The 26,808-nt window shown below is 37.7% G+C and overlaps 1 protein-coding gene across 3 annotated transcripts in view; it reads left to right on the top strand.

Moving 5' to 3' along the window:
- Positions 1 to 26,808, top strand: part of gfra4a (GDNF family receptor alpha 4a) — a 102,240-nt gene that overhangs the window by 65,073 nt on the left and 10,359 nt on the right. For all 3 annotated transcript variants that reach the window (XM_056760060.1, XM_056760059.1, XM_056760061.1), the window contains exons 2-4: positions 22,089 to 22,367; positions 22,673 to 22,753; positions 25,624 to 25,969. In XM_056760060.1, the coding sequence (XP_056616038.1) occupies positions 22,089 to 22,367; positions 22,673 to 22,753; positions 25,624 to 25,969 (706 nt within the window). The remainder of the gene's footprint in view (positions 1 to 22,088; positions 22,368 to 22,672; positions 22,754 to 25,623; positions 25,970 to 26,808) is intronic.

Here is a 26,808-nt window from a genome sequence, read left to right as displayed (position 1 = left end):
TTAGATTTAGAGAATTAAAACAGCAATAAAACAGCAATTCAATAATTCATAAACGCTTCTCAGCTTGTTTTGTAGCTTGTAATCATGAACAATATAATACTATCTGAAAGTAATAATCTAGATCAAGAAACATCAAGGGGCAATAATCCGCAGCAATGATTTTGTTATAATCTTGCAGTCCCATAGAATGAATATATGTTTTATCAAACATGTAAGATGCTCTGATCCACATCACTTAAAAGACACCTCTGGTGCTGCTTTGCTCCTGTTTAAATTAAGCAAGTTATCATGGTTAAACTATTTTTTCAACATTTTCATTATTTATATTTTATAATGTATTTAATCCAAATACATTCAGAATTAAATTAATGCCATTAAGTTGTGCAGCTGTTTTGTATACTGTACATATGTCACAGGTCAGGGTTAGACACACATTTTCTGCCGTGGTCTGTGGACCCCCTGAAATTGCCTTGGCCACCCCCTTGCCACCCCATAAATTAAACTCTAGCTCCGCCACTGCATTTATGTTGGTGAGCTCTTCAGGAGGGATCCTGTTTGTGTAAAGGAACTATAGCTCTTGAAACATCTGTCGTGCTTTTGACTGAACAACTAAATGAAGCTTGAAACAATGCCCGGATCCTAAAATCTCTCATGATCTCTGAGGCTTTACCCACTTCAGGCAGTGAAGCTGGAAAGACAAGTGGGCATGGCAAAACAGTTCCTCTCTATATTCTGAACTAAACTTGAAGCTGCCAGACAGAAAATTTGGACTGTTAAGGATTTGTGTGTGGGTGAGAAAAGAAGGTATGCGTTTTGCACTCGCAGGTTTTAGGGTGACGACTGTTAAATGTGGGAATGAAATGTGTATGGAATGCTGAAGTCACCCCTACATTTTGAAGGTTAGTTTACATGGTGAGAACCATAACCTTGTATTGACTGTGAACATGAAATACAGATGTTAACCTGTTTGTTTGTTGTTTACTATTGACTACTGTAATATTATACTTGTACAAAATGGAACAAAGGCAAAGTAATTCCTTTTTGGGCATCACTGAGGACATTTTCATTGCTCATACTAGGTTGCTCTTCAAGTTCTCATTGAAGTATCAAGTTAGTCACAGATGTTTCATTTATAATTGGAGAAATAAAAACTGTAAAATCAATGTTAATTTTACAAGTAAAAATGAAGAAATGTTGATAAATCTTAAATAATTTTGACTCCTCATTGCACACTTGGCAAATCTAAGCTCAGTTTGTGACATTGTTGAGATTCTTCATTTAATGGATGCATTTGTGAGATGAATATTTATCTTATTTTATGGGATGTCAGAATTAAAGTGAACTTTATTAAGGAGGATTTAGGGTTAGTCATTAGTTAAATTGTTAAAAAAAAAAATATTTACCATAATTAAGATATGGTAAAGGCAGCAAAACCATGATACTTTGTTGCAAAAATGGACTTAAATGTTCTCTAAACAACAAAATATGGTTGTATTGACCACTTGTTAATGGTGTACGATTTCCAGAAGCTTTTAACCAAATCAATGTAGAAAGGAGGCCTTAGTTTCTTTTAATCTGTTTCTTCTGTTTTTCTCACCCGGAACTTTAACTTTTCATATATCAGACACCCCCATAACACCACAACTCAACTATTTGCTAGGTTTTTCAAATTTTGTTTCGTTCATGTCATTTAATCATTAAAATATTTTAAAATCGTTGTACCCTCATGGGTTGTTCCTATGTGTCAATGTGTCATTGGGCATTAGATTACCCAAGATCAGTATGTCAATAGACACCATCATTTATAACTTTTAATGGTTGATTTATTACCTCAGCCTACGGCTTTTGTATTTAACATGGTCAATATGTAAATTGATTCTCATTGTATTCAATTTTATTATATTTGTACATAATGACACGTATGTCAACAAAAAAAGTTTTAGAAGTGAGAAGACAGCGACAGCTAATTGATATGTAAAAGCAAGCATTGACTTCCCTGTTGGATCATTAACATTTAAATAGAAATCATTGCATAAAATTTCACTCAAAGCTATGTCTAAACACCCACACGCCCAGACACAAATAAATCTAATTAGTTTGTCACTATCGATCTGTTTGGTTTTTAACTACTTCCCTCAGGAAACACATGCAGGTCAACCCATACAATTCTGTTTTTCTCACCCGGAACTTTAACTTTTCATCATAGATACTATCAGCATCAGAACCCGATTCTCATAGGAGTCTTCAGTAGTTCACACATTCCCACACACACTTCACCTACACACCAGACAGGATCCTTCTCGGCTGCTTTAGCTCTACAACCTGACCTGGATTCGTTGCCATGGTGAATGCCATTTCCGACGGAGGAGGCTTGCTCATTGGACACTCGTGCTAATGAATCTAGAGCTGTGTCACAAGCAAATGGCTGAAAGCTAGTTCACGCTACTAATCATCTAAATTGCAATGAATGCAATGTCATCCCAACTGTATCGTTTTCCCAATGTTGTTTCCCTCTCCTCCGTTTTTAATCTGCTAACAAATGATAAACAAAATTATGCTATTGATTCTTAAAAGAGGTCACGGCGCAGCCAACTAAGCGACTCCGCGGTGTGAAACGGGCCGTCAGTAAACACACATACACACTGACTCCAAACTGAGCGGAGTAATCCATAACATCATGACTCCTGTGTCAGCATCCTGCCTCTCAGTATCTCGGCACGCAGGGGTCCTGTCAGACAACATCATCATTACTAGACTGTCATAAGACGTCGTCACAAGGAGGCTGTCGCTTTGTTTTTTCTTTGTCATTCTGAACCCTCTGCTGGCTTTTGTCCCATGCTGCTTTCACAGCAGTGGCGTGTGTGCGTTTGATGGCTGTAATGATCACAGAGCGTTTGAAGGACACTCCTCAGTACTGGATAAACAGGAATTTTACTAAAGCCCAGAGTTTCTCTGTAGCTGGTAATTGATGGAAATTTAATTGATCTTTTTGAGAACAGCAGGTATGCACGCCTTTGTTGAACATGGAATCAAGTGGCGCGAGGAAAGGAAAATGAAAGAGGGAGAGAAAAAAGAAGAGAGAAAAACAAAAGGAGCCCCGAGGGTCTAAGGGGTCCAAAGAAGAGGCCGTTAGCCAGTTGCGTCTTTATCTTTCTAAGCTTGTCACCATCCAGTCCTACAGTATACTGATAAACCAAACATAAACATTCACCAACTGAAACCAAAAGTCAAATGATACTTCAACAGTACAGATTTCCAAACAACAGGCTAAAAATCAGATGGGGAATTTTAAAAATGTCACTAGATTTTGTATTGTTATGTCAGGTTTAAAATTGTTTTAATGGTGCATAAATATTTAAATTGCATTTTTACTTTGAATTACAATTTTTTTGGTTTCGATGTAGTTCAGTGTAGATTTTTTTCATCATTTTTTACAATGTTCCATATATGACCGTCAGCTGAATTAATCAGACTGCACAATATGTTAGGGGTAATTTACAAGACCATCGGGTCCTGATCACATTGTCAAGGTTTTTTTCTAGATGTCTGTACATTATCCTGCTTATTGCATGCTACTTACCTCATTAGTAAGTTATTGAACATTAAATATTGATTTGACTATTTCATTACCAATTTTTTTTACGAATGCAAGAAATTCAGAAAGAAAAACACATTTAAATGCAGTTTTAAGGCGTAAGACACAACATTTAAATGCCAGGAAAAGCCAATTTGGTGGAATCATTTGGACATATAATGACATATATGTTATTAAAGGACATATTTATAATTAATTCGATGTAATATTAAACTGCCCGCCAAATTGATTTTCAGCATCTGGGTTACCATTTGCTATTAATTTTAAGCGGTTGTTATTAGGGAATATCAGACCTTGGAATGTAGCGATTGGCCAATGAGAGACAAATATTACAATAATTCCTCAAAATAACACCCACCTTTTTAAGTTTTGTCACATTTGTTACAGCACAGCTGCAGTATTTGCTGACAAAGTATGTTATTATTTGTGCCATAATTGCTATATTTAGCAGTAAATGTAAGGACTGTTCTGGCATCTGTCGAGCATTTACTGTATAATTTGCAGCATGAACCAGCCCAGCTCAATACATATGTCAGACACCCCCATAACACCACAACTCAACTATTTGCTAGGTTTTTCAAATTTTGTTTCGTTCATGTCATTTAATCATTAAAATATTTTAAAATCGTGGTACCCTCATGGGTTGTTCCTATGTGTCAATGTGTCATTGGGCATTAGATTACCCAAGATCAGTATGTCAATAGACACCATCATTTATAACTTTTAATGGTTGATTTATTACCTCAGCCTACGGCTTTTGTATTTAACATGGTCAATATGTAAATTGATTCTCATTGTATTCAATTTTATTATATTTGTACATAATGACACGTATGTCAACAAAAAAAGTTTTAGAATTTAGAAGACAGCGACAGCTAATTGATATGTAAAAGCAAGCATTGACTTCCCTGTTGGATCATTAGCATTTAAATAGAAATCATTGCATAAAATTTCACTCAAAGCTATGTCTAAACACCCACACGCCCAGACACAAATAAATCTAATTAGTTTGTCACTATCGATCTGTTTGGTTTTTAACTACTTCCCTCAGGAAACACATGCAGGTCAACCCATACAAATCGTTCAGACACGTTCATATTTGTTTACCGTTTATGACCGTACAGTATCATTCCAGCACATTCACAGATGTATCAGTCTGTGTAGAGACAGATAAAAGGACATTTATTGTCAAGCATGAGGTAAAGGGAGAGGAAAGAGCAGAAACCTCAAAGTGAAAGAGTTTCCTGCGGCTTTTAAAACTTACCTATTGGTCCCTCTGAAACAAATTAAAGCATGATCCGTTCTTACCCTTTAGGTGTGCTGTGTATGTTTGTGTTTATATAGACCTGCTGGTCTTGTTTTTGTGCATAGTAGATCAAACTTTCCTTTTAATGGTTTCCGAGAGAGGAGAAATCCTGATGCCCAACTCTAAACAAACCCACAAGGCTCCACCACCCACAGGATGCTTTTTTAAATATTTGTGGAGTGCACGTGAGAGTCAGTAAACCATTACAGTTCTGTTGAGTGGGCAAATCCCAGTGGATGTTGAAAATGTAGTCATTTTTCATGTGTCACGAATAGGACGTCAGTCGATAAATGTGTGCATCTGTTGTTCTGTCCCATGGGAGCTGTGCGCATGAAGTTCGGTTCCACGGGGGGAGACAAAGTTGCTGTGGACCTTACAAAGACTATTTCAGTAAACAAACAGTAGAGACAGACAGGCAATGGATTTAAACAAAACTTATTGGTTAAATAGACTCTTGTTAGAGCTTGTTAAACATAACATTTGTGACCTTTTACACACATTAAATTTACCAATTTACATAAACCACCAAATACATGAAGTTTAGATCATGCGGTAAAATTGAATTCCAGAACCCAAAATGTCACTAAATATGTATTTTGGTAGTGTGAAACCATTACAAAATTATCCTACAAATATAAATACATAAAGTCAGAAGCAAAAACAATACCACATGTCATATGTGTGATTACATTAATCATTACAATATTATTGAGCAAATACATAATCAATCTTATTTGTAACGGTAAATCATCATTTTTAATTTGGGCGCACAAAAGATTTTTCATTTTGGTTGAACCGTTCCTTTAAAGATTGAAATAATCACTATCTGAGTATTACTCAGATAGTATTACTGAGTATTATACACCTTTTTTTACCACAGTGCAGATATCACAGAGGTCATCTAATATCTGTTTGCACATATGAACTCATATTTATCTTTCTACGTTTATCTCTCCTATTCTGTGATCCTCTCTACCTGGTTCTATATTTCTCTGAGAAGAATCGATTGGCAGGACACTCTAAAGGAAATGAGATCTGACCCTGTTTGGCGCTCACACACTCAGAATCATAATGACTCCTGCAGGCCAGTCTATGAGGGTGTAGCATGCATGTGCCAGTGGGTATGAGTGTATGTTTGTGTCTGTGAATAAAAGTCTTACTAGGGTGTGCTTATACGTGCGGGAATGTGACTCTCTCTCATTCTTTCTGCCTGGCATTTTACTGCCAAACCGATGCAGCCAACCAACAAGCTCAGAGTGGAGATAAAGTCAACAGCCTGCACACCCATAGCTAAACCTTTTTAAGTATTATCCCCATTTAATTTCCTTCCTTTTCTGCCGGTTTAACTCTATGAGCAAAAGCATCATTCAGTTTCTAGGCTCAGAACGTGTGTTGAATGGCTTAATGGGAAACTAAGCAGCCAAACGCTCTCTGTATTTCCCTCTCAGTGTGGCTCTGTTTGTTGGTGTGACTGGGTCAGAGCATAAAAGATTCATCCTCACATCGTTCTGACTGTATCTTTGTATGTCAACCTGTTTCAAGAAAGTCTGCTTGACAGATATCCAGTTTCCAGCTCTCACTAGGCTGTAAGCCGAATATGTGACCCTGGATGACAAAACCATCTTATGGATCAATTTAGAAATTTAGATGTTTAAAGCATCTGAAAGTCGAATACATAAGCTTTCTATTGATTTATGGGTTGTTAGGATAGGACAATATCTGAAGGAGATACAACCGTTTTAAACTCTGAAATCTGAAAGTGGCATTTTTTTTTAATATTTACAGAATTGCCTTTAAAGTTGTTAATCAGAGGCACTGTAGCAGGCCATCCACTCACAAAAATAAAGTTTGGATATATTAAGGGTAGGACATTTACTTAATATCTTCATGGACCATGATATCTTAATATCCTAATGATTTTTGGGCATAAAAGAAAAATCAATAATTTTGAAGCATACAATGTATTATTGTCCTTTACTAAAAATGTTCCCGTGCTTCTTAAGACTGGATTTGTGATCCAGGGTCACATATATGATAGTTTAACAGTAAGATCTCCGTCATAACGACAGATTCGCTAACTGCAAAATCCTAACCGACGTGGAACCTGTTAGCTGACTGATTTGGAGCTCACTTGGGTGACTACATTTTGTCACTACATTGGATTGACCCAAATTGAACAAAAAGACCTTGGCATTAATGTGATGATAAGTTAATAAGGATTTAATAAGCAGAAAATTCCATAGCGCACACAACTTTGGTAAAAATAGCTCATGTTTAATTAGATCAGACTATTTATGTTGATACTTCTCAACGTGATTAAAATATATTTATAGGGCGAATCATAATTCCTCTTAACTTCCAATCCTTAAAAAAATACTGTAGATGATTTGTTTCACTCTGCTTTTTGCTGTGCATTCTGTGATTCACTTTATGAAAGATTTGTGCAATTTAACCTCAGAATTTGGCTGAAAATGGTAACGTAATTGCTGTTTAGCCTGTGGAACAGTGTTCTCTACAGCAGTATAATGGCAGTCTAGGTAGCAGCTCTCTAAGTTGTGAAACACGACTTGTATGTACAAGTATTCAATGTTTGGTCGTGATACTGCTGCACGGCTGGAACTGTCAATAGTGACAAGTAAACTGCAAACCCTGTAACGCTTATAGAGAGGCTGGAGTGACAGGGGGGCTTTATATGTGTGGACGGGGTGGGTGAGAGGGATATGGATGTCATGTTTTGACACCTGAAGCTTTTTAAACAGCATTAGCAGGACTAGCTGTCAGACATCTTCAGCTCAGCAATCTCACAGCCCTGTTGAAGGGTAATCCAGCAGTGTGAGCGAGTCTTGTTCCTAACAAACATACACACACACACTGGTGATGCTTGTGCAACTTTAGCATTTTTTTGGCATGTGTGTTTTGAGAGTGAAGACACAGATCACATAGTAATGATAAAACACTAACTTAGCAGTCCCCGTTTTTATATAGTCTACAGTACATTCTTTCAATGCAAATGTCTTAAGCATGTAAAAGTTTAATTATTTAAAGTTGGTCAGATCAGCAGACTAACAAGACACCTCTACACAACAGTGTGGAAGACACACTCACCTTCCATACATGGATTTCTATCCATCGGTATTCTGCCCAAAATAAATATAAACATTAGAAAAAACATAAGAAGTAACTATTAATTTAAACACACATGTGAACTGAAAACTTATCGCACGCCTAATAAGCTGAACATTTGTTATTTTAGACCGTAAGTCAATGGCGCTCTCTGTCAGTTGGGCATACTGTAGCAAGATGGCGGTGCGATTCCTGTGGCTTCACCTCCTGCCTTCTAGGCGCAATCCAGTCATTTATATAGATCAGTGAGTGTGACATAAACAATGGATTTTTCTATAAAAAAAGCTTATTCATCCTCTATTAATTCCTATTTCAGTTTATTTCATTTAGTTTTTATTTCCTTTACATTTTTGTTTGTTTTTCTTAACATTGACTGTTCGTTTTTTTATCAGCAGTTTTTGACATTAATGAAAAAGGGGATGTCATGTCGTCCCACCACAAATTCATTTGTTATGGGACACGCAGTGTATGTGGATAGAAATAGCTCAGTCTAAGGTAATAAAAACATGACGATTTATTCGTCTTTATACACCTCTAAACCCGTAGTTATGTATATTGGATTGCATTTCTGTCAATATATCCCCCCAAAAAATGACACACTGGACCTTTAAAGTACAGATGGGAGAATTCATAACTCTGCAGAGTTAAAAAAGTCTTCAAAAGTACAAAAAGTACAAACGTATTTCATGCCATTGGGAATCTCCAGTAGCTGTTTTTTAAGATGAGGAGAGGCAGAATAAAATGAGAAGAGATAAGAAAAGATGAACTAATGGGTGGCCTGAGGTGGGATACAAGAAGAGAGATGAATTTGTTTTTGGATTAAGGGCTTAGACTATAATTCCCACTCTCTGAAATTTAAAAAAAGGTGCGTTACAGTCTTCTATATATGGAAGGAGAAGAGAACGACAAACAGACAGACAAACAGAATGTCAGTAGATTAAATTAAGTGTAGTCTGCTGTGAGAAGTTCCTTTAATTAACCAATTACTTCAATGGATGTTCAATGAAAGGAAAGAAACACGTTGTTATAACATTACGTTGAAAACCTCTATTACAGTGTGCAGAGCTCATTCAGAGTATAGACACACGCTGCTGAGCACACACAAAAGACAGCACTGAAAACATCATGTAACGAAAATTACTGCAGCGTTTTTTGGTATCTCAGTCTGTCACAAACATGCTGCCCAAACAGATAAACGGTGAAATGACTCAAGGTACATCACAGACGAAACGCAGGTTTCGTCAGCAGTCTGTTTTTTCTGTTGTTGGTTTCCTGGAATTTTTTAATTTTCTGCACTCCCCCCACCTCTCTTCTCTCTGTCCTCTTTTTTGCATACCATATGTATTCCGCAAGCATCGTCTGATTGCATCCTTAAACAGTTAATTAGAGAAGAGATCTGTTTGTGAGTCATACATGGAGATACAACAAACGTCAAGCACTAACAAAGCATTCTGACTACCAAAATACATTTCACGCTAAATCAGCACGACCGTATAACGCAAACACATTTGGATTGCCATAAGCAACATTTCAGCGTGTGTGTGCGTTATAGGGCCTGTTCCTATAACGGTAATGTTTGTAAAGCTCCAGCGCAAATTGCTTGCAGATTTCGAAATGGAAAATTGATCACAGCGATGACTGAGATAACGTCTTTCCACGGATAAACACAATCATACAAAAATAAATGGAAAATCGTGTTCGTAAATTTCTCCTCAAGTTCCAGTGCTCTTTAGGGACCTCGGCTCCTTCATTAGAGATAATACTATTCACAAACAAAATATGAGACTGCAGTCCAGATGGAGTACCTTCTACGCAGTCAATCTCATATAATAGAGTGTATGATCAAGTTATCATTATTACCAGTGGCTAGATCCAGTGATGGGTCAAAAATGAGCGGCCACTGTGTTTACTCTGATGCAATGGATTGTGTTTATTCTTTCACTTTTATCAATTCTTATCATCCTTTAATCCTATTGTGTTTGAATTATGCTTTTGATTCTATTAGGAAGCGCATTCTGGTATTATAAAATAAGGTGCCAAAGTAAAAAAGCAATGGTACTTTTTCACAGTCTGGATCTTATTACTGTTATTCTGCTCTTTGAGCGTCTTCAACTAAACTGGTTACCCAAAGTCTGCTCATAATATAAGTATTTGATGTACAATAATAACACTGAAAGTCCTTCTTAATGAAATAAAAATACAGCAGAGCAGTACGCTCTGGCCATTTCAAGTTTTGCAAGGTATTGCGTGTGACGCTGGTGTTACAGTATCAACATAATTTATCATATTTTAGCTCTGGGAGCACGTCACTGATGATGATCGATATTTATGGATATAACCTTCAACACAGTCTCATAGTTACACTGCAACTCAATATACTGGGGATTTGGGTTACTTAGGTGGAAAAAAGTGTTTTTTTTTCATTTATTTTACCTGTGTTAAAGTTTGGAAAGTATGCTGCAAACATAGACATATTCCACAGGCGTCTTTTATCATTTCTTGCTGAATTGCTTGTGTGCCGTCTTCACATAAACTTTTATTCAATTGAGAGATAAAAAAATCCGGTGGGGACTTTTTGCTTTACTTGAGGTGCAGAAAACCATGGCAACTTTTAGGAAGGTTTAAAAGGCTTATTTCTAAAAATGTCTTAAACTATTGGGAGTTTCCCTTTATTGTTAAACCAGGATTTGTTTGTCCCATCCCAGATCATACCCACGTTACGAATAAACCAATGGTTGAGAACACTGTAGATCATTAAGTGTAGCTATAAGTGGCAAAAGCCTAAAAAAAGTAGCCTTTTCCTTGAAGTTACCACCTGTGCAAGCCTAGCTGCAAAGTACATCAAGGACACACGACGGCCACAAAGGGGACGATTGTGAGCATCCATCTGAATCATAAAATGACAAATGGGACACTCTACACAGTCTCGTTGACTTCAGACACACGTGGCTGGAGATCACAAGACCACAAGTTATCAGGTGTGCCATTGAAGACATAGCCATAGAGGATAAAGAGACATGAACCAAAAGATGTTTAATCTCTCATTATAAGTTTGCTGCTGAGAGAATACAGATGTTACAAGAGTCTCACCTCAGGTGTTCTGTTATGCCTGCAATCCAATGCCAACATCATGATAAATGACGGCGTATTTTGTATCCCTGTTGAAAAATCACCTTCAGGTAAAGCCAAAAGAGTGTATAGTCACAGAATTTTTTACGACAGAAGACAAATATCTTCATCGTCTGTTGACACGACCTCAAACCGGCCAAGCTGAAACACATCCGCTCATTGTGTGCGTAACTATAACTGTGCATGAGGGAGTGTAGGTAAGGATATGCTGCTGGAACATTTGCCCCGCTAACCATGATGCTTATGAAAAGAGACATCTTGTTGATGGAGTATGTCAGGAACACTGGCAAAACTTTTGCCAAAACGTCTGCGCCCTCCTCTTTCGCTCCTTTCTCTCAAGATTCATAATTATTTTGCAAAGAGCTACAAGATATCCGCCGATACATAAATAAACATTATGCACTGTATACAAACATACAAATGTACTGTAGACTAAACTGAAGAAAGAAACAAACTGTATTCAAATGTTTGTAAATATTGAACACAAACTGTTTTTGCTGCTTCTCCACATCAAGGCGTAAAAAGATGATGCTTTCTGCCGTCTCGTGTCTCTTTCTAACAGCACAGATAACATCACACAGCATCTAAATGGCTCAATAACCACCCATGGCATAAACTTTTCCCCTTTCGTTGCAAACAGATATCAGAGGCAGATACCAGCGTTAAATCCACGCTCTGCATATCAAACACGGCGAGATGCAGCTCGTAGCTTCAGTCGATCCCGGAACTTTAAAGAGATAGAGTCTTTGTGCTGTTAGACTTGCACATTACAGGGGTTATGCTCAGTCAAGCACAACTTCAGCACGACGTGTGCCGTGAAAACTGATCATTGTGATTAATAAAGCTGGAACAACAAGAGATGCCACCTAGAAGCACGGAGACACATTAGCATGCCGAGATAGACTCAAATCAGATTTTCTGTTGTCTTAACAACAAAAGCCTTCGCAGCACTGGTTGAGGCCTTGGTTTCCAAAGACCTTTTCTGTGTTTTTGATGAACCGTTAATGCCGTATTTAATATCTTACATAAAAGAGAGAGACATGGAAGGAGGGGCAGGTGTGGATTAATCTGGTCTCTCATGCAGGGTAATTGGCAGCTTTGGATGTCTAATAGAATTAGTGCGGCTTGCTTTGTTTCACACACTTCTGTGGCTAATTGTGCTGGTTAGGTTGAAATGTTTGTGACCTCCACAGTGAACCAAACCTACACCTGGGGTATTTTAAGAGAGAAGTTCAATTCAATTTTATTTATAATGCGCTTTTCACAATGTGGATTGTTCCAAAGCAGCTTTACAGGAGAAAATCAGAAAAACACAGAAAATGTAAAACACAGTCCATGATGCTCATAGAACAAGCAAGATCACTCTTGTAATTAATATCTAATAAATGCACTAGAAATATGTCACATTCAGTGGAGACTGAGGAACACGCACACTGTTATGTGCTTTATTTGACATCTTTTTAATAAGGGAACATGCTAATAAATAACACCTGAGATTTAGGAGTACTTTTTGTTGGCAAGACTTTAGGGGTTATACTGAAACTGACTTTTCAAAAGGAATGTACTCACTTTCCTTTTTCATATGGCACTCGTATAATGATTACTTATACCAGTAGGCCTACTTATGCCTCATTCGAAGTTGAAAGTGGAAATATTTAATATACTGTATATTGTCGTTGTCGGACTGAAACCTTTTATCTTTTTATCACTAAACCTGAAAATCTCTATTTTTCATGATTTTAATTTTTTAGTGGTCACCCTTCATGTTTGTCTGTAGGTTTTGTAAATATTTAATTAGGCCTTTATCATTTTTTTAGCCATGTTTACTGTGGTAGGCTATATGAGAGCAGATTTTTATAGCATTTACTGTATGCTTTTAGTTGTCCTTATGTTGTGCCAATCGCATCCATTGTTTACCTCAACTGTAAGTAGCTTCGGATAAAAGCGTCTGCCAAATGACTTAATGTAAATATATGGTCAACAACACCATTTTTCATTTCCATTAAGTGGTAGTTTTGGATTGAGTAACTGAGACCGACTTTATGAAAATCAAGCTAAAGTAATTTTTCGTGATTCACTGTTTTGTAGAAGATTTTGTGAATCGTTTTTTATATTTGACATTTTGACATACAGAACATTTATGGGTCACAAATACCTGTACAGTATCATGTCCCACTTCTGACCTCAATGCATTCCAGTCAGAAACAACATTAAAAAGAGCAAAAATGTTTTTTTACCATTTGGATTTAGCAATAGGAGAGGCATTGTTTGTCTATTCTGTAATAACCCGTTAAATTAGTTTTTACATTCAATTTCAGATAAGTTAGCTCCGCCCTCTCTCACCGAAAGCTTCCTGAACATGATGTCAAATGATGCGTTATCTCTGAGCTCGGGGTTGATTGATCTGGCCCAAATTCACAGGCGCCATTCACTATGTTATTTCCAAGTAGGAGGTAGGAAAGATTCAAAATCCGATTTGTCTAGAATGTAGCAGCCTATATACATAAAAGTGAAGAGAACATATCCCATCAACTGTAGCTTGCTACAACCCTGAGGAACAGGAAAGTAGTAGCATGCATGTAAGGAAAGAAAATGTTAAATAAATAAATCTGAGACAACCTGCATCTGCTCTTTTAATGTGTCATGAGAACATCTCACTGGGTCATAGCTCTGACACAAACAGACTGCTCTGCATGCTCATTTAAATTCCTCAAATGTCAGTTTGTACACATGTGCATTAGTTAACATGCTTACCGGGACTCATTCTCTCATTTTCTTTATAAAAAACCCTTTAAACAAGATGTTTTGTTTGAATTATATATATTGCAATTGTACTCTCGGAGAAGGACAACACTGATTTACTAGACTCTGTCTCTCTGTCGTTCTGTCTATACACATATTTGTCTGTGTCTCTCACCGCAACACACACACACACATACGGAGCAACTTACTTTCACATCATTGCCAGAGACACAAATCAGCTCCTTTCTCTGTGGGTGTCCTCAGAGCAGCAGAAAGATTGCCAGCATCCATATTTGACAGATCGAGACAGTGAGCGAGATATATTGATAGAGCAGGAAAAACAGATTTAGTTACATTTAATACTTCCCTTATGCATTTTTATGTTTTAATCCAGAGGGCATCATATGAGCTAAAGAGACTGCATTTCCTGCTGAGCAAAATGGAGAGTGTCAGAAAAAGAAATGATGAACAGAGTAATATGAAATATAAATACCATGCCCTTCCACACAAACACTCCTTACAAAACCAATGCGAGGTGACGGAGAGCAAGAACACGCTCAGGAGTCGTGGAGAGAGACGTCAGAAGAACTAATTCTGTCTGCGAGGTTATGAAAATTAATGTGACGAAGTATAGACTCGCAACGAGCAAATTAATTTTAATACTTTCCATCTCGCTGACCCTCATGAGTTCAGGCTGGTGTGATGATACTCAACTCACAGTGTGTTGTATTATTCATCAGAGGCGAGCTGGGACACCTCTGGCACATGTTTAGAGACATTAATTGTGCTCGTTGCTTTTGATCATGAAAATCATAACGTATTTGTTGTAATAAGTCACTCTATTGAGGAAAGTATTTAATAGATAAGACTGAAACAATGATTATACGTACATTCTCTCTGAAGGGCACACATTATATGTTATTACTTCACATTGAGATGCTATCGGTCTTCCTCCTATTAGGTTTGCACATGTGAACCTATAATTACGTCAAAAAAGCTTTTATGTTTCAAGTCAGGCCTTTTTCTTTTCTTCAAACATTTTATTTTGACAGGACCTTTAATCATGTTTAAAACAAAACCTGAGAGAAAGGTGTGTGTTCTTTGGTGTGTTTAAACAAACATCTAATATGAAGCAGGCATTTTAATCAGGTTAAGCGAGACCTGATGTAATCTAATCTCCACCGCAACGCCATTAACAAAACACAGTCTGAGTACATTGATTTATATCCACCTCTCACACAATAAGTCTTCTTAAGTTGCGAGTGTGTGTGTGTTTTTGAAGGATGTGATGACAGGGCTTTAGCGAACAAACCAAGTTAAACCCTTTTCACACCGTGAATGAGGGATCTCAGCCATGTCCTGTAGCACTGAGCTGTGGCGACGATAAAACCTTTAATATGATATTTTATTTACTCACTCACACACTCACGCACGCTTCTTTTTTAAGCGTGAGCGCGGACCCGTTGTAAAAAGCTTGATCTTTTCTTTCTCGAAAGCAGCGAACCAGAGGAAAAGCCAGCATTGAAAACCGGCATGCAACGCGTCTGCCGCTCCTCAATGGGTGCTTTTCTGCCTTGTAGTCGCCTTTTTCTCCTGGAGAACATGTTGTGGTGCTTTAGAATGTCCCCTCTTTACAGAGTTTGATTGTGATATACAACATGTGTCATTTCAATATAACTGTCGCCTTCGAATCCTGGCAGGCTTGTGTTCTTTGGACAGAAAAATAATCACTTTCCACACACGCAAGCATGCACGCCCACCAACACGCACCTTTTACCTAGAACAGATCTATCTCTGCTGTTTGGAGCCTGTGTTTAAAAGTCCCACTAGCGCCCATCAGACGAAGCTAATTGCTGCTTTCTCAACGTTTCGGATTCTGAGTTTCCTGTCTGAACCTAAAGATGAGGAGGAGAGCGCTTTATGACAGATCCAGCACCGCCGCACCTTTCCGTGTAAATAGAGCTTGCTAGGGAAAGTGTCTGAGCGGGTGACAGGTATAGCACAGTACTTCCTAAAAGTGACGTTGTCCCCAGAGATCTGGACAAGCATGAATACAAGCCTACGTGCGTGTGCGATGGAGAAAACAAACAACATCTCTTTTTGCAAAGATGGCAGTTCAGGTCGGAGGATGTCCTATCCAAATTATGAAGCGCTGCTCTAAAAGGACACCCGACCTACTTTGTTGACCTATTTAGCAGCATAGTCTCTGAGCGGCCACAGGAGACTGGACTCCATTTTGAGGAGGTACCATCCGTGTGTGGATTTGTACTTGGACACATCACGTTTAATGGGCTAAGAACAACTTGAGAGACATGAAGTACATGTGAAAGGTTTTATGTTGCAATAAATCACTTTGGGAGTTCACATATTGGGGTCATATGAAGGAGCTACAGAGACTCATAGCAATGCACATACATATTGAACACAGATAGAACAACAATGCCTGCACAAAACTCTTCAACACACTGCCGTTACAATGTACAGACAAAAGTTTACAGGAGACTCATGATGTTAAGAAAGTATACATAAGCCACTCTTGACACGATCTGCCTAGTCTTCAAACAACACAGAGTAAATCTTTCTTAATGAGCGACTCTCTCCACCTAGACCACTGACCCGGATGGGAGCTCGATAATGAGCTCTCCTGTTAGGAAATGGAGCTGCCTTTCTTTAACAGAATCTCTCAATATCGGCATTATCTGCAACGCTGCTTCAGTAACTTTCCCACATCGATAGACATTATCCGCCTACCCGTCTCCAATGTCTCAATAGTAGTAAGCGTGGTTGAATTAGCAGGAGATAGTGCAGATGTCCTGGTGGACTGTCAGTCACTAGTCTGATGTTACTTTCATGTCACGGTGTCACTCAAAATCAGTGCTGTAACTCACCTCAACTTTCAATGTCCACACTTTGATCGATCTGGGCCTTTGACTACATTAATTAAGTTCAGAAATATAAAAAACTTGTTCAGATAGCTCAATTTGGTTCATTCACCGGTTTGGTTTATGCGTACACATTTAAGTCAGTTTGTTTAATGCACTGGCAATTTTAATAGTAAATCATTCATTTAACATAAGACCATGACACATGAGGGAAATCATTTTGCAATATTTTATTGGACTTCCTTTCTGTCTTTGTAAATAAGTACATTTGGTTCGCTGTGCACGCAAGTTAATAATAAACATTTGAGCGTGTGATCTGTTTTTTCCGTGATTGCATTTCGATGTACTGCACACGCATTTATGTAATATCTGCAGCCTCGGTATGCATCTTGTACAGTACAGTATGTTGAACTAAATCTCTCCAAATTAGGGTGACACTTTATTTTGATAGTCCACTTTGGACAAGTAACTTTGCAACTTCTTGTCAAATACAGGTATTAGTGGACTGTCTCCTTAATATCTGCTTTGAGGGTCCCTGAAAAGAAGTTCTGCTGACTAATTTTGCACCTACATGTCAACTTATTCTCCTTTATACCAACCCTAAACTGACAGTCTACTAATATTCTTTAAAGAATAGGTAAGCATGTAGTTGCAAAGTTAAGTATAACCCAAATTGGTAAATGTATCCATATTTTGATTCATCACACTAATCACTGGTTTGATCTGATAAATAAATAAATGTTTTTAATTTGTAAGGGCAATTTTTATTAATAATAAAAAAGTATTTTTTGTCTCTCCTTTTGGTGCTGTGTAGACAGGAGAATAGGGCTTGAGAGTAGGATATATATTAGCTGTAACTAATAGTGTTTCTATGAATAATGGCCTTCCTTGATTGTGTTATTTTTATAAATGTATGCTTCTTATTAACTATTTGGTTTAAGGCTGGGACAACAGAAAAAAGTGTGTGACCTCCACAATATCTCTCTCTACAGTTACAATGAGACAAATCAAACTGGACTGTAGAGAGACCCGCAGTGCACGTTCTCGGGTTCATACGGGCAAGTGTATGCAACCGGGAGTCACTCCGATTTAAAGGCTATGGTCTTGATTGATCCATCAGAGGGCTGCTGCAGGATATGATCTGACAGACGTTTCTTCAGACCCTCCGGTGCACACCAGCGAGTCATCAACATTTCAGCTTGCTGCTCGTTCCATAATAATGAGCTCCTCTACATTTCATTGAATTCCAATCAATAAACAACCAAACAAAATTCCCCCTGTTTAACATAAAAGTCCCAAGCTAATCAGGCGAGTGACATCGTGCTATCAGGTTTTTTGAATTCACACTAGTTGCGTGAATCAGGGTTTGTTTTTTTCTGAGCAAATATAACATAGATGCTATCATATGTGTCAGTAATATGCTACTTTTATTTAGATTAAAAGCCTAAAAGGGATAATTCACCCATAATTATTCACTCTCCAGTTTTTCCAAACCTGTTTAAATTTCTTTGTTTGCTTGAACACAGAAAGATATTTGGACGAATTATTAGATCCAAACAGTTCTTGGACCCCATTGACCACCAGGAAAAATGACAATGGTTGTCAGAAGTGCCTCAGAACTGTTTGCTGTCCTAAAGTTCTTCAAAATTACTTTTTTGTTCAAAAGAACCAAAGCAAATATAAAGTAAATGTTCCTACTATAGTCAATGGGGTCCAAGAACTGTTTGGTTATAAGCATTCTTCCAAATATCTTTCTCTGTGTTCATGAGAAAAAAGAAATATATCCAGATTTGAAACAACTCGAAGGTGAGTAATAATCATAGAATTAATGTGTTAATGTAGTGTTCCATTGTATAAATGTGTAGAGAGTTAACTGTAATTTACCATGGCTGGGTCAATCATAAATACATGTTTACCAATATTTACACAGATCAAAATAATATGTAAACCACTCAGATTATTGCTACATAATAGTATTGTTCTGTGAATTCAAAATTAAAAGTTCCCAAATTCTGACACATATACTTGATTTAGAGCCAACGCCCCAGAATTAAAAATACAAATACCCAAAGTACAGCTCAATATGAGTGTGGTAGGATGAGGGGAGTGTGCAGTCTGGTGGATGTCTGAGTGACATTGAAATCCTCTGAGATGGCATCTCTGAGGATTGTAGATTCTTATCTCTCTGGGGGACATGGATCTCTCCCACTCGCTCGCATGCACCATTAGCACATATATGTGCCGACAAGGTTTCTATTCAGGTCTAATTGTGAGGAAGTGTCAGAGAGTTGTGTGAGTTTCATACCCAAGGGTGTAAGATCTGAGAGATCTGGTCATCATCTCATCCTCAGGCAGGAGGACATCATTAGATCCGCACACATACTCACAGGCCTTTGAAGCTAAGACTTTTCATAGGAAGACAATGACTTCTTTAATTTTATCTAATTTTTACACAACCTCTGGACATTGTTAGACTTCATTAAAAATGAAAGTTTTTCTACCAACTAAAAGTTCTCACAAGTCCATTTTTTACATGCTTCACAATTAATAGGAGAGTTATATTTCACAGGTATAGCCAAACCTACACACACACACCGTATATATACTTTAATATACCAGATGTAAATGTGCCACATCCTATTTCAATGCAAGCATTTTGTCCGATCTGGATGTGTCCATGCAGGTATTCTTCTCTTGAAGTGCGTGTGGGTGTTTAATTTTAGCACATGATGGGAGGTGTAAAGTATTGAAACCAATGTGACTGACAAACTAGATGATGTTCCTGTAATTGCTTTGACAACTGCTTTGATGTAGCAGCTGTACTGCGGCAAGGATCTCAGAATGCCTGCTTGTCAGCCTTAAACCATCCTAGTATATTATTTCATGAAGAAATAATCAGATTATCACATAATCCATTGAGCAGGTTCATATTCCACACTGGATTAGTCTCTTAAAGCACAATGAGATTAGTTATTGTGGCGACGCACTCACTTGGTTTATGAATTTATCTTGGATGAAGTGCAAATTCCCTACACAGTTCTGAACTTGTCTTGTATCATCTCATCTCAAGTGTATGTCTTGTCTCTTCTGCCCATCAGTCCGATGGTTCTACTGTCAACAAAGTTTTTCTTTAAGGGGTGAGATCATTTGAAACAGCCAATACCACTGAGCCAATGCCACAGTCAATACCAAATAGACTGAAGTCGAAAAGTGAAATGGCAAAATCTTTTTAGGAAACAACCAATCGTATTGCAATATGCATTCGACAGTCAGTGCGGGGACTGTGGGGGGTCCGTGGGTGTGCTGTCTGAAGCTAAGACCACTGTCAACAGCTCTGTTATTATATTCAGCATCTTCAAAAATTGTTGAGATGACCTAGTGTCAGACAGTCATCACAGATATCATCTTAGATATTTGAGATCTCATCCTTTATGTCACAAAGGATGTTTCCTTCATACACTGTAGAAAACACTATACTTGCTTTACAAAGAACACCAAGTACTTGCACTGCGGTGAAGACACTGTTTTGGGATCCTCACGTTTATCGACAGCTGTTTTCACCTGCTAAAACCATTCTGAGGGCTAAACATCAGCTAAACAGATGTGTGAAAGGTAATTACTGGCCCTTGAGAGATAACAGAGTGCATGATGGGAAATCCAAACGATGAAAATCGTTCTCTGCCATTAACTACTGGTGTAAATGAGAGCTCTTTTCATACCTTCACATTTAAAGAAGGGAACTCTTGCTATATTGTTTTGCTCTGTCAGATGTGATTGTGCGTGGTATTTTCTATGAGAATGAACTCGTTCTTTGATCAACAGTTCTAGCGCTCAGGTTGTTTGTCATTCATTGGTGCTGCTTGTGCTCCTCTCACTGACCTTCTGAACACAGCGCTGTAACTCTGGATAAAGGCAGGAAAAGTGGATGAGGTTGACATCTGGTTAGCTATTTAAATGAATCTCGCCCACTGACACACAGAAGCACTGCTGCTACACTCTCTGTATTTGTATGTCCTAATATACTGAGGATTTTTTTGTCTGTGGCAATAAATGTATATGGTTGTTTCTTTAACATCAGATTTTCTTTAACATCAAGTTTTTTGCTGGTATATTAAGGTCATTTGCTGTAATGTTGAAGGTCTTGAAGGGCTTAGAAACAATGTATCATGCTTTTATGAATAGATCTTAATGTTTTATCCTCTTTCTATTCAATGGAATCTATTTTTATAATTCTAATTATTATCAGTGGTTCTCAACAGGGGCCGGAGGTGATTTCCAAGGTGGCCTCAAGATGAGACAATAAGTATCGAATGCATAAGAAACGATAATATTTCATATTATTTTGATCATTTTAGTAGTGAATAGATGATTTTTTCCCAAAAATATTTTTTTTTCCAAGTATTTTATTGGGTAGAATTTTTCAGTTTTTGTGGATGGGAGGAGGGCCTTTGAATGTTAAAAACCGTGGGGGCCTTAGAGTAAAAAGGTTGAAATGTATTCTTACATTAATATTATATTAACATTCATATTTATAATTATCATAATTATTATTATATTTTACATTATCTAGCCTACAAATTATGAATATTAGTAATGCTAAAACTATTTTTATTTAAATTATCAAACCACAATCCACAACCACAAATGTTGTTAAATATCACAGCAAATTTTTTTAATTTTGCCAAAAACTACTCTGTAAAACTTTGCTGTAGTTTTGCAGCAGGTTTGCAGGTAACTTACTGTAGATTTAATTACTTTCCTTTCAGTACTGTTTTCAATTTGAGTTAAACTTGAGTTAAACTTTACTTAAACCAAAATTGAAACACTTTGAGATTCAAAATGAGCAAGAAGAGACTGGTCTTATCACCGGCATTAGCAAAAATGATTGTTTCTATAAACATTTTTGTCTTAGTTAAAATATTTACAACTTCCTAAATTACAATGCATTTGCATTACAAGAAGAGTGACCGAAGACATTTAGTCTTGTTTCATGAAAGAAAATATAAGAAATAGGTAACAAAATTATAAATCTACACTAAATTACTGGCAAACCTGGTGCAAAACAACAGCAAAGTTTTTACAGTGTGCATCCAACATCTGTGTAATTAAAACACAAAAACTGTTTCTACCGAAACCTTATAAAATGCAATAAGTTATTTGAGATGTTGCGGAATTACACTGTTTATACATTGTTAGTTACTGCAGACAAATTAAATACATTAGAGTTTATTCTAAACAAGAAGTCTTTCAGTTTTATGTTGTGTAATGAATGACAGGTCTATATAATTTCCTGTATATGATCTGTGTACAGGGCTCCCACGGTTGGTGTTGGGTGGCAGGTGGGACTGTCTGACAGCGGGGGATTCGTGCTCCAGTGATGAGGCGTGCAGCCCGCGCTTGAGAACTCTGCGGCAGTGCGTCGCCGGCGGGGGGACTGTGAAGCTGCGACCAGGGGCCCGTAACCACTGTGAGAACGCAGTGACGGCCCTCCTCTCCAGCCCCCTGCATCGTTGCCAATGCAAACGGGGCATGAAGAGAGAAAAGAACTGCCTTAGCATATATTGGAGCCTAAAGCAGTCCGTATTGCACGGTGAGACACATCATTCCTTATTCATACGAATGTCCTTACATTCATTTTTCATAACAACTCGCAAAATACACACTCACACATTGATGCAATTATAAGTTGTACTACTTACACCCACGCTGTCCCAGAAACCACTCCAATGGATGCTAATTAGACACCACATTTTAATATGCTAACCAGTTTGGCATTATGGAAACGTTACTTCAAACTGAACTTTTACCTGTGACACACTCATTAATTTAGAGTCACAAAATACTGTTGCCATAGCCACAAAAACACTGTTCATATGTATGTGTGTATGTTTACAGGGTTGAGCCTGGTGGAGAATTACCCCTATGAGCCTGTTGAGCGAGGCTTTGATTACGTTCGCCTGGCCTCCATTGCTGCAGGTCAGTGATTTGCACAGACACACAATGTTGATTGACTATGAAAATTTTGAATTGATCACGATGTGTTTTGTTGTTTCTGTGCCGTGCATTAGCGGTGAAGAGTTGTTAATAGGGCAGAGCTCAATAGCTCACAACAAAATACGACTGCTTTGTATAATGCACTTGGATATAACATAGATTGTTGTGAGCAGTGCTTGTGAACTTGCACTCTGTGTCACTCCCTCAAAGTGAAGCAATGCATTATCGGTCCAAAAAAGTTGTGAAAACTCAAATAAGACCAAGCAAAAAAAAGCCTTTGATACAGTGGCCTAGACTCAAAAGAATATATATGACTTACAAAATGTATGCATGGTTTGGTTATATGATAACCATTTTGAAGAAATAAAGCACTTTTCATTCAAAACATGAAAACAAAAAAATGTTGGATTATTTAAAATATAGATGCAGTTAAAAGTTATACAAAACGTTTGTCAATGGAACATGTCTTTGAATAATTTATTGCACCTGTGATTATACTTTTGAGGCAACCTGCTTCATATATTGACTTAATATAAACCCTGTAGATAAAAAAGTTATTAATTAATTCCAAGTAATTGCTGTTACTAACATCATTTGTCTAGCAGTTTGATATTTTGTATCTAATATATAATATAAATAATGATATTTTGCATCCTTTTTTTAATTACTGGTTTCTTGTACTGTTTTTTCTTTTATGTACAGCACTTTGGTCAACCAATGGTTGTTTTTAAATGTGCTATATAAATAAATAAATAAAAATAATGCAATTGAAAAGATCTTACATTGTCCAACAAGTGTCCAAAAATGTTTGAATACGTTACATTATGTTGGCACAGAGATGTCATTTGATTCTTCTAATCTAATAGTGGCCTTTCAATTTTTCATCTATCTCCCATCTCATTATGTTCACTCAAAATAGCAGCGGACCAAGTTCAGAAACGTATTTTTGGAGAAGACACATGACTACAACTGTCAGTTTCTCAGCCTCAGTTTATGGGGTGCTTAAAGCATGAGCTGAATTTTATAGACCCCGAGGGCAGCATATAATGATCCATTTACTCATCATCTCTGTCTCTCACACACAAACACACACACTCGAGTCCAAGCAGACACACGTAGAATAACGTTTAAACTCGAGGGGAAAGAACAGAAGCGATTTCCTCCAAGTAATGAAAGTAATTTGAATGTCGGTCATTCACGCATGACTTTTAATGATGGCTGTTCTCAACTTTCAAACACTGCAAGCGTTTAACAAGCTGACTCGGTACAGACAACAAAATCAAACAAAAGCGTAGACACAGAGAAGGGGAGGGTAGAGGGAGAGAGAGAGAGAGAGAGAGAGAGAGAGAGAGAGAGAGAGAGAGAGAGAGAGATATGCATACAAGAATGCTTTTGTGATCTTTAAAAACAACAGTTAAGAAACTGAGAAAGAAACTGTGAGATGTGAGAAGTTAATTAATTTCATTCGTAACATTATGACCTTGCACAAGCTGTTCTGCCAGGTTTCACAGTTTCAGTTTAAAGGGCTCACTTATACAAACATTATCTTTTCACATGCTCATCTGGCATTGTTATTTTTATTCACTGTTCTAAACAAATTATATGTATCTTCAAAAATCTGAGTGCATAAAAGAATGGGTGTCCAGAATACTGACTGAGTATTGATCACAAGCTCTTACTTTAAAATGAAAAAAAAGAAAGAAAGAAAGAAAGAAAGAAAGAAAGAAAGAAAGGAAATATAAGAGTGAAAGAATCAGGGTATTGTTAAAGCTGTAGAGGAGGAGACGAGATGACAGTATGAAGGGGCAGTGGTTAAAAAAAGTTATGAGTAAGAGAGAGAGACAGAGCGAGCTGTAAGGAGTGTAAAGCTGGCAGGCTCTCTGTGGCCCACATTAGTGTGATGTGAAAAATGAAGCACCAGCAGCAGTCGGTCTCAGCTGGGAGCTGCTCTGTCATAGAGACCAGACTCATTCAACTTTCATTCTCTCTCATGTTCTATTCATTAGCAGCACACATGGACCATACAGACCTCACATCCACTTATACCAAACAAACTCAGATCTTTGTTAGGACGGGAGAGAACGAGACAGCGTGTGAAGCCTATATCCTCATTAGGACAATGAGCAAAAAGAACACCTGCCAAAATGTAATTGTTACTGCGGGGGCACAACCGAGACTAAATTAGAGGGCTTTTAAAAGTGGATTGGATCAATTCATTGTCTAGTACAGGAATGAAGTCTGCATGAGATTGTATGTGATGTAATTTTATGCAGACAAGCATGCCAGGTGGTTCACCATAAAAGACAAAAATAAAGAAAGTTAATTGTTTTGTAGTTACTATGAAACTATGGAGACTTGAAGCTTGAAAAGTAAATGTGGGTGCCTGATTCTCTTAAACATGGTGTGACAAATAGAAATATTCTTATTAGACAAATATCATGAACGATCATTTTGTTTAACTTCAGTGCATACAAGTTGATTCTGGGTCAAAGTGATTCCAAACCATGGAACAGGATAGAAGCATTGCGAAAGGATGTGTGTTTTATCTTTCAGGCCTGGTGAGCTCATCTGCTTCTGTACCTTAATATATTTGAATGCATAATTAAACATACGACGATAAATCCCACTTCAGCATTTTTTGCTATGATCAATAGCGAATATACCAGCCATAAAAAATAAACCTCACCGACTGCCACGAGAGTTTAAGATCTGTGATATCGTGAGAGTACGCTTTCGTTTCAGCACTGGACAGCGACTGTGTCACTGCAGCGGCTACAAAACTTTCCTTTGCATTTCCAAACAACACTTATTAACCATTCAATCACAAATCTTCTCATTGCTTCTCATTTCAGAGTCTGAGGTGGGCATGACAACCGTCAACCGTTGTTTGGACGCCGCCAAGGCCTGCAACGTCGACGAGACCTGTCAGAAGCTACGAACGGAGTACGTGTCGGCGTGCATCTCCCCTTCAGCTCGAGCTGCACCCTGCAACCGCGCACGTTGCAACAAAGCGCTGAGGAAATTCTTCGACCGCGTGCCGCCAGATTATACGCACGAGCTGCTCTTCTGTCCGTGTTCTGACACCGCATGCGCAGAGCGACGGCGCCAGACCATTGTTCCCTCGTGCTCGTATGAGGAACGGGAAAAACCGAATTGCCTGGCTCAGCTGCGGGTCTGCGAAGACGACTACGTGTGCAAGTGGGTATTGTGTATGAAAATGACAAGTATTAAACCTAATCGTGTTATTTGAAAAGGCTGAAGATTGAATCAAGTTTTCGGGCTCTTCTAAAAGCAGCATGAAGGGTAGTTTTGAGACCCCAGTGCTCTAGAGAGAAATAACAATGGTGCTCAAGTCATTTTATTTCTGCTTCAAAATAGTGTTATACCTTAAGAAATGAATAGTAGGCTACTTTGAATTAATTTGTGCACTCACACATAATTTGAAGGCTCCAGTTGTATATGTGAGAGAAGAAGCCTAATTTTACATGAGGTTGAGGGTAAATGGTTGACTTTATAGCCTAGCTGCATTTCATGATTTAAACCATTAGTATCTACTATACGCGAACCTACCATGATATATCGAAATGAAATGTTTAAATGTTTGCAATTGCATCTTTACAATTCAACCAAAACGTTTAAAGGGATAGTTTACCCCAAAATAAAAAATCTGTCATTTATTCACACTCATGTTGTTCAAAACCTGTACAACTTTATTCTGTGAAACACAAATTATATTTTATATATGTTTATACAATCGAAGTCAAGATTTGTTCGGTTCTTCAGTTTAATTTATTTTTCAAAATATCTACTTTTGTCTTCTAAAGGCGCAAGAAAGTCATACTTTTTGAAAGGACATGATGTGTAAAGGATGAAAGTTTTTTTATTTTGGGCTGAACTACCCTTTTTAAAGGCTTACGATAGCAATGTGTTTTGCCTCTTGAATGCTATTGTTGCCACATCTACCAGCTGCAAGCCAAACCCTTGAGCAAAACAAACACAAATTACTTTTTGCACACTGTGGTATTCTATATTTATGT

This window comes from Triplophysa dalaica, chromosome 11 (assembly GCF_015846415.1).
Source record: "Triplophysa dalaica isolate WHDGS20190420 chromosome 11, ASM1584641v1, whole genome shotgun sequence".
NCBI classification, from domain to species: Eukaryota; Metazoa; Chordata; class Actinopteri; order Cypriniformes; family Nemacheilidae; genus Triplophysa; species Triplophysa dalaica.
The sequence above is the reverse complement of the archived record's forward strand: the minus strand, read 5'-3'. Positions and strand labels throughout refer to the sequence as shown.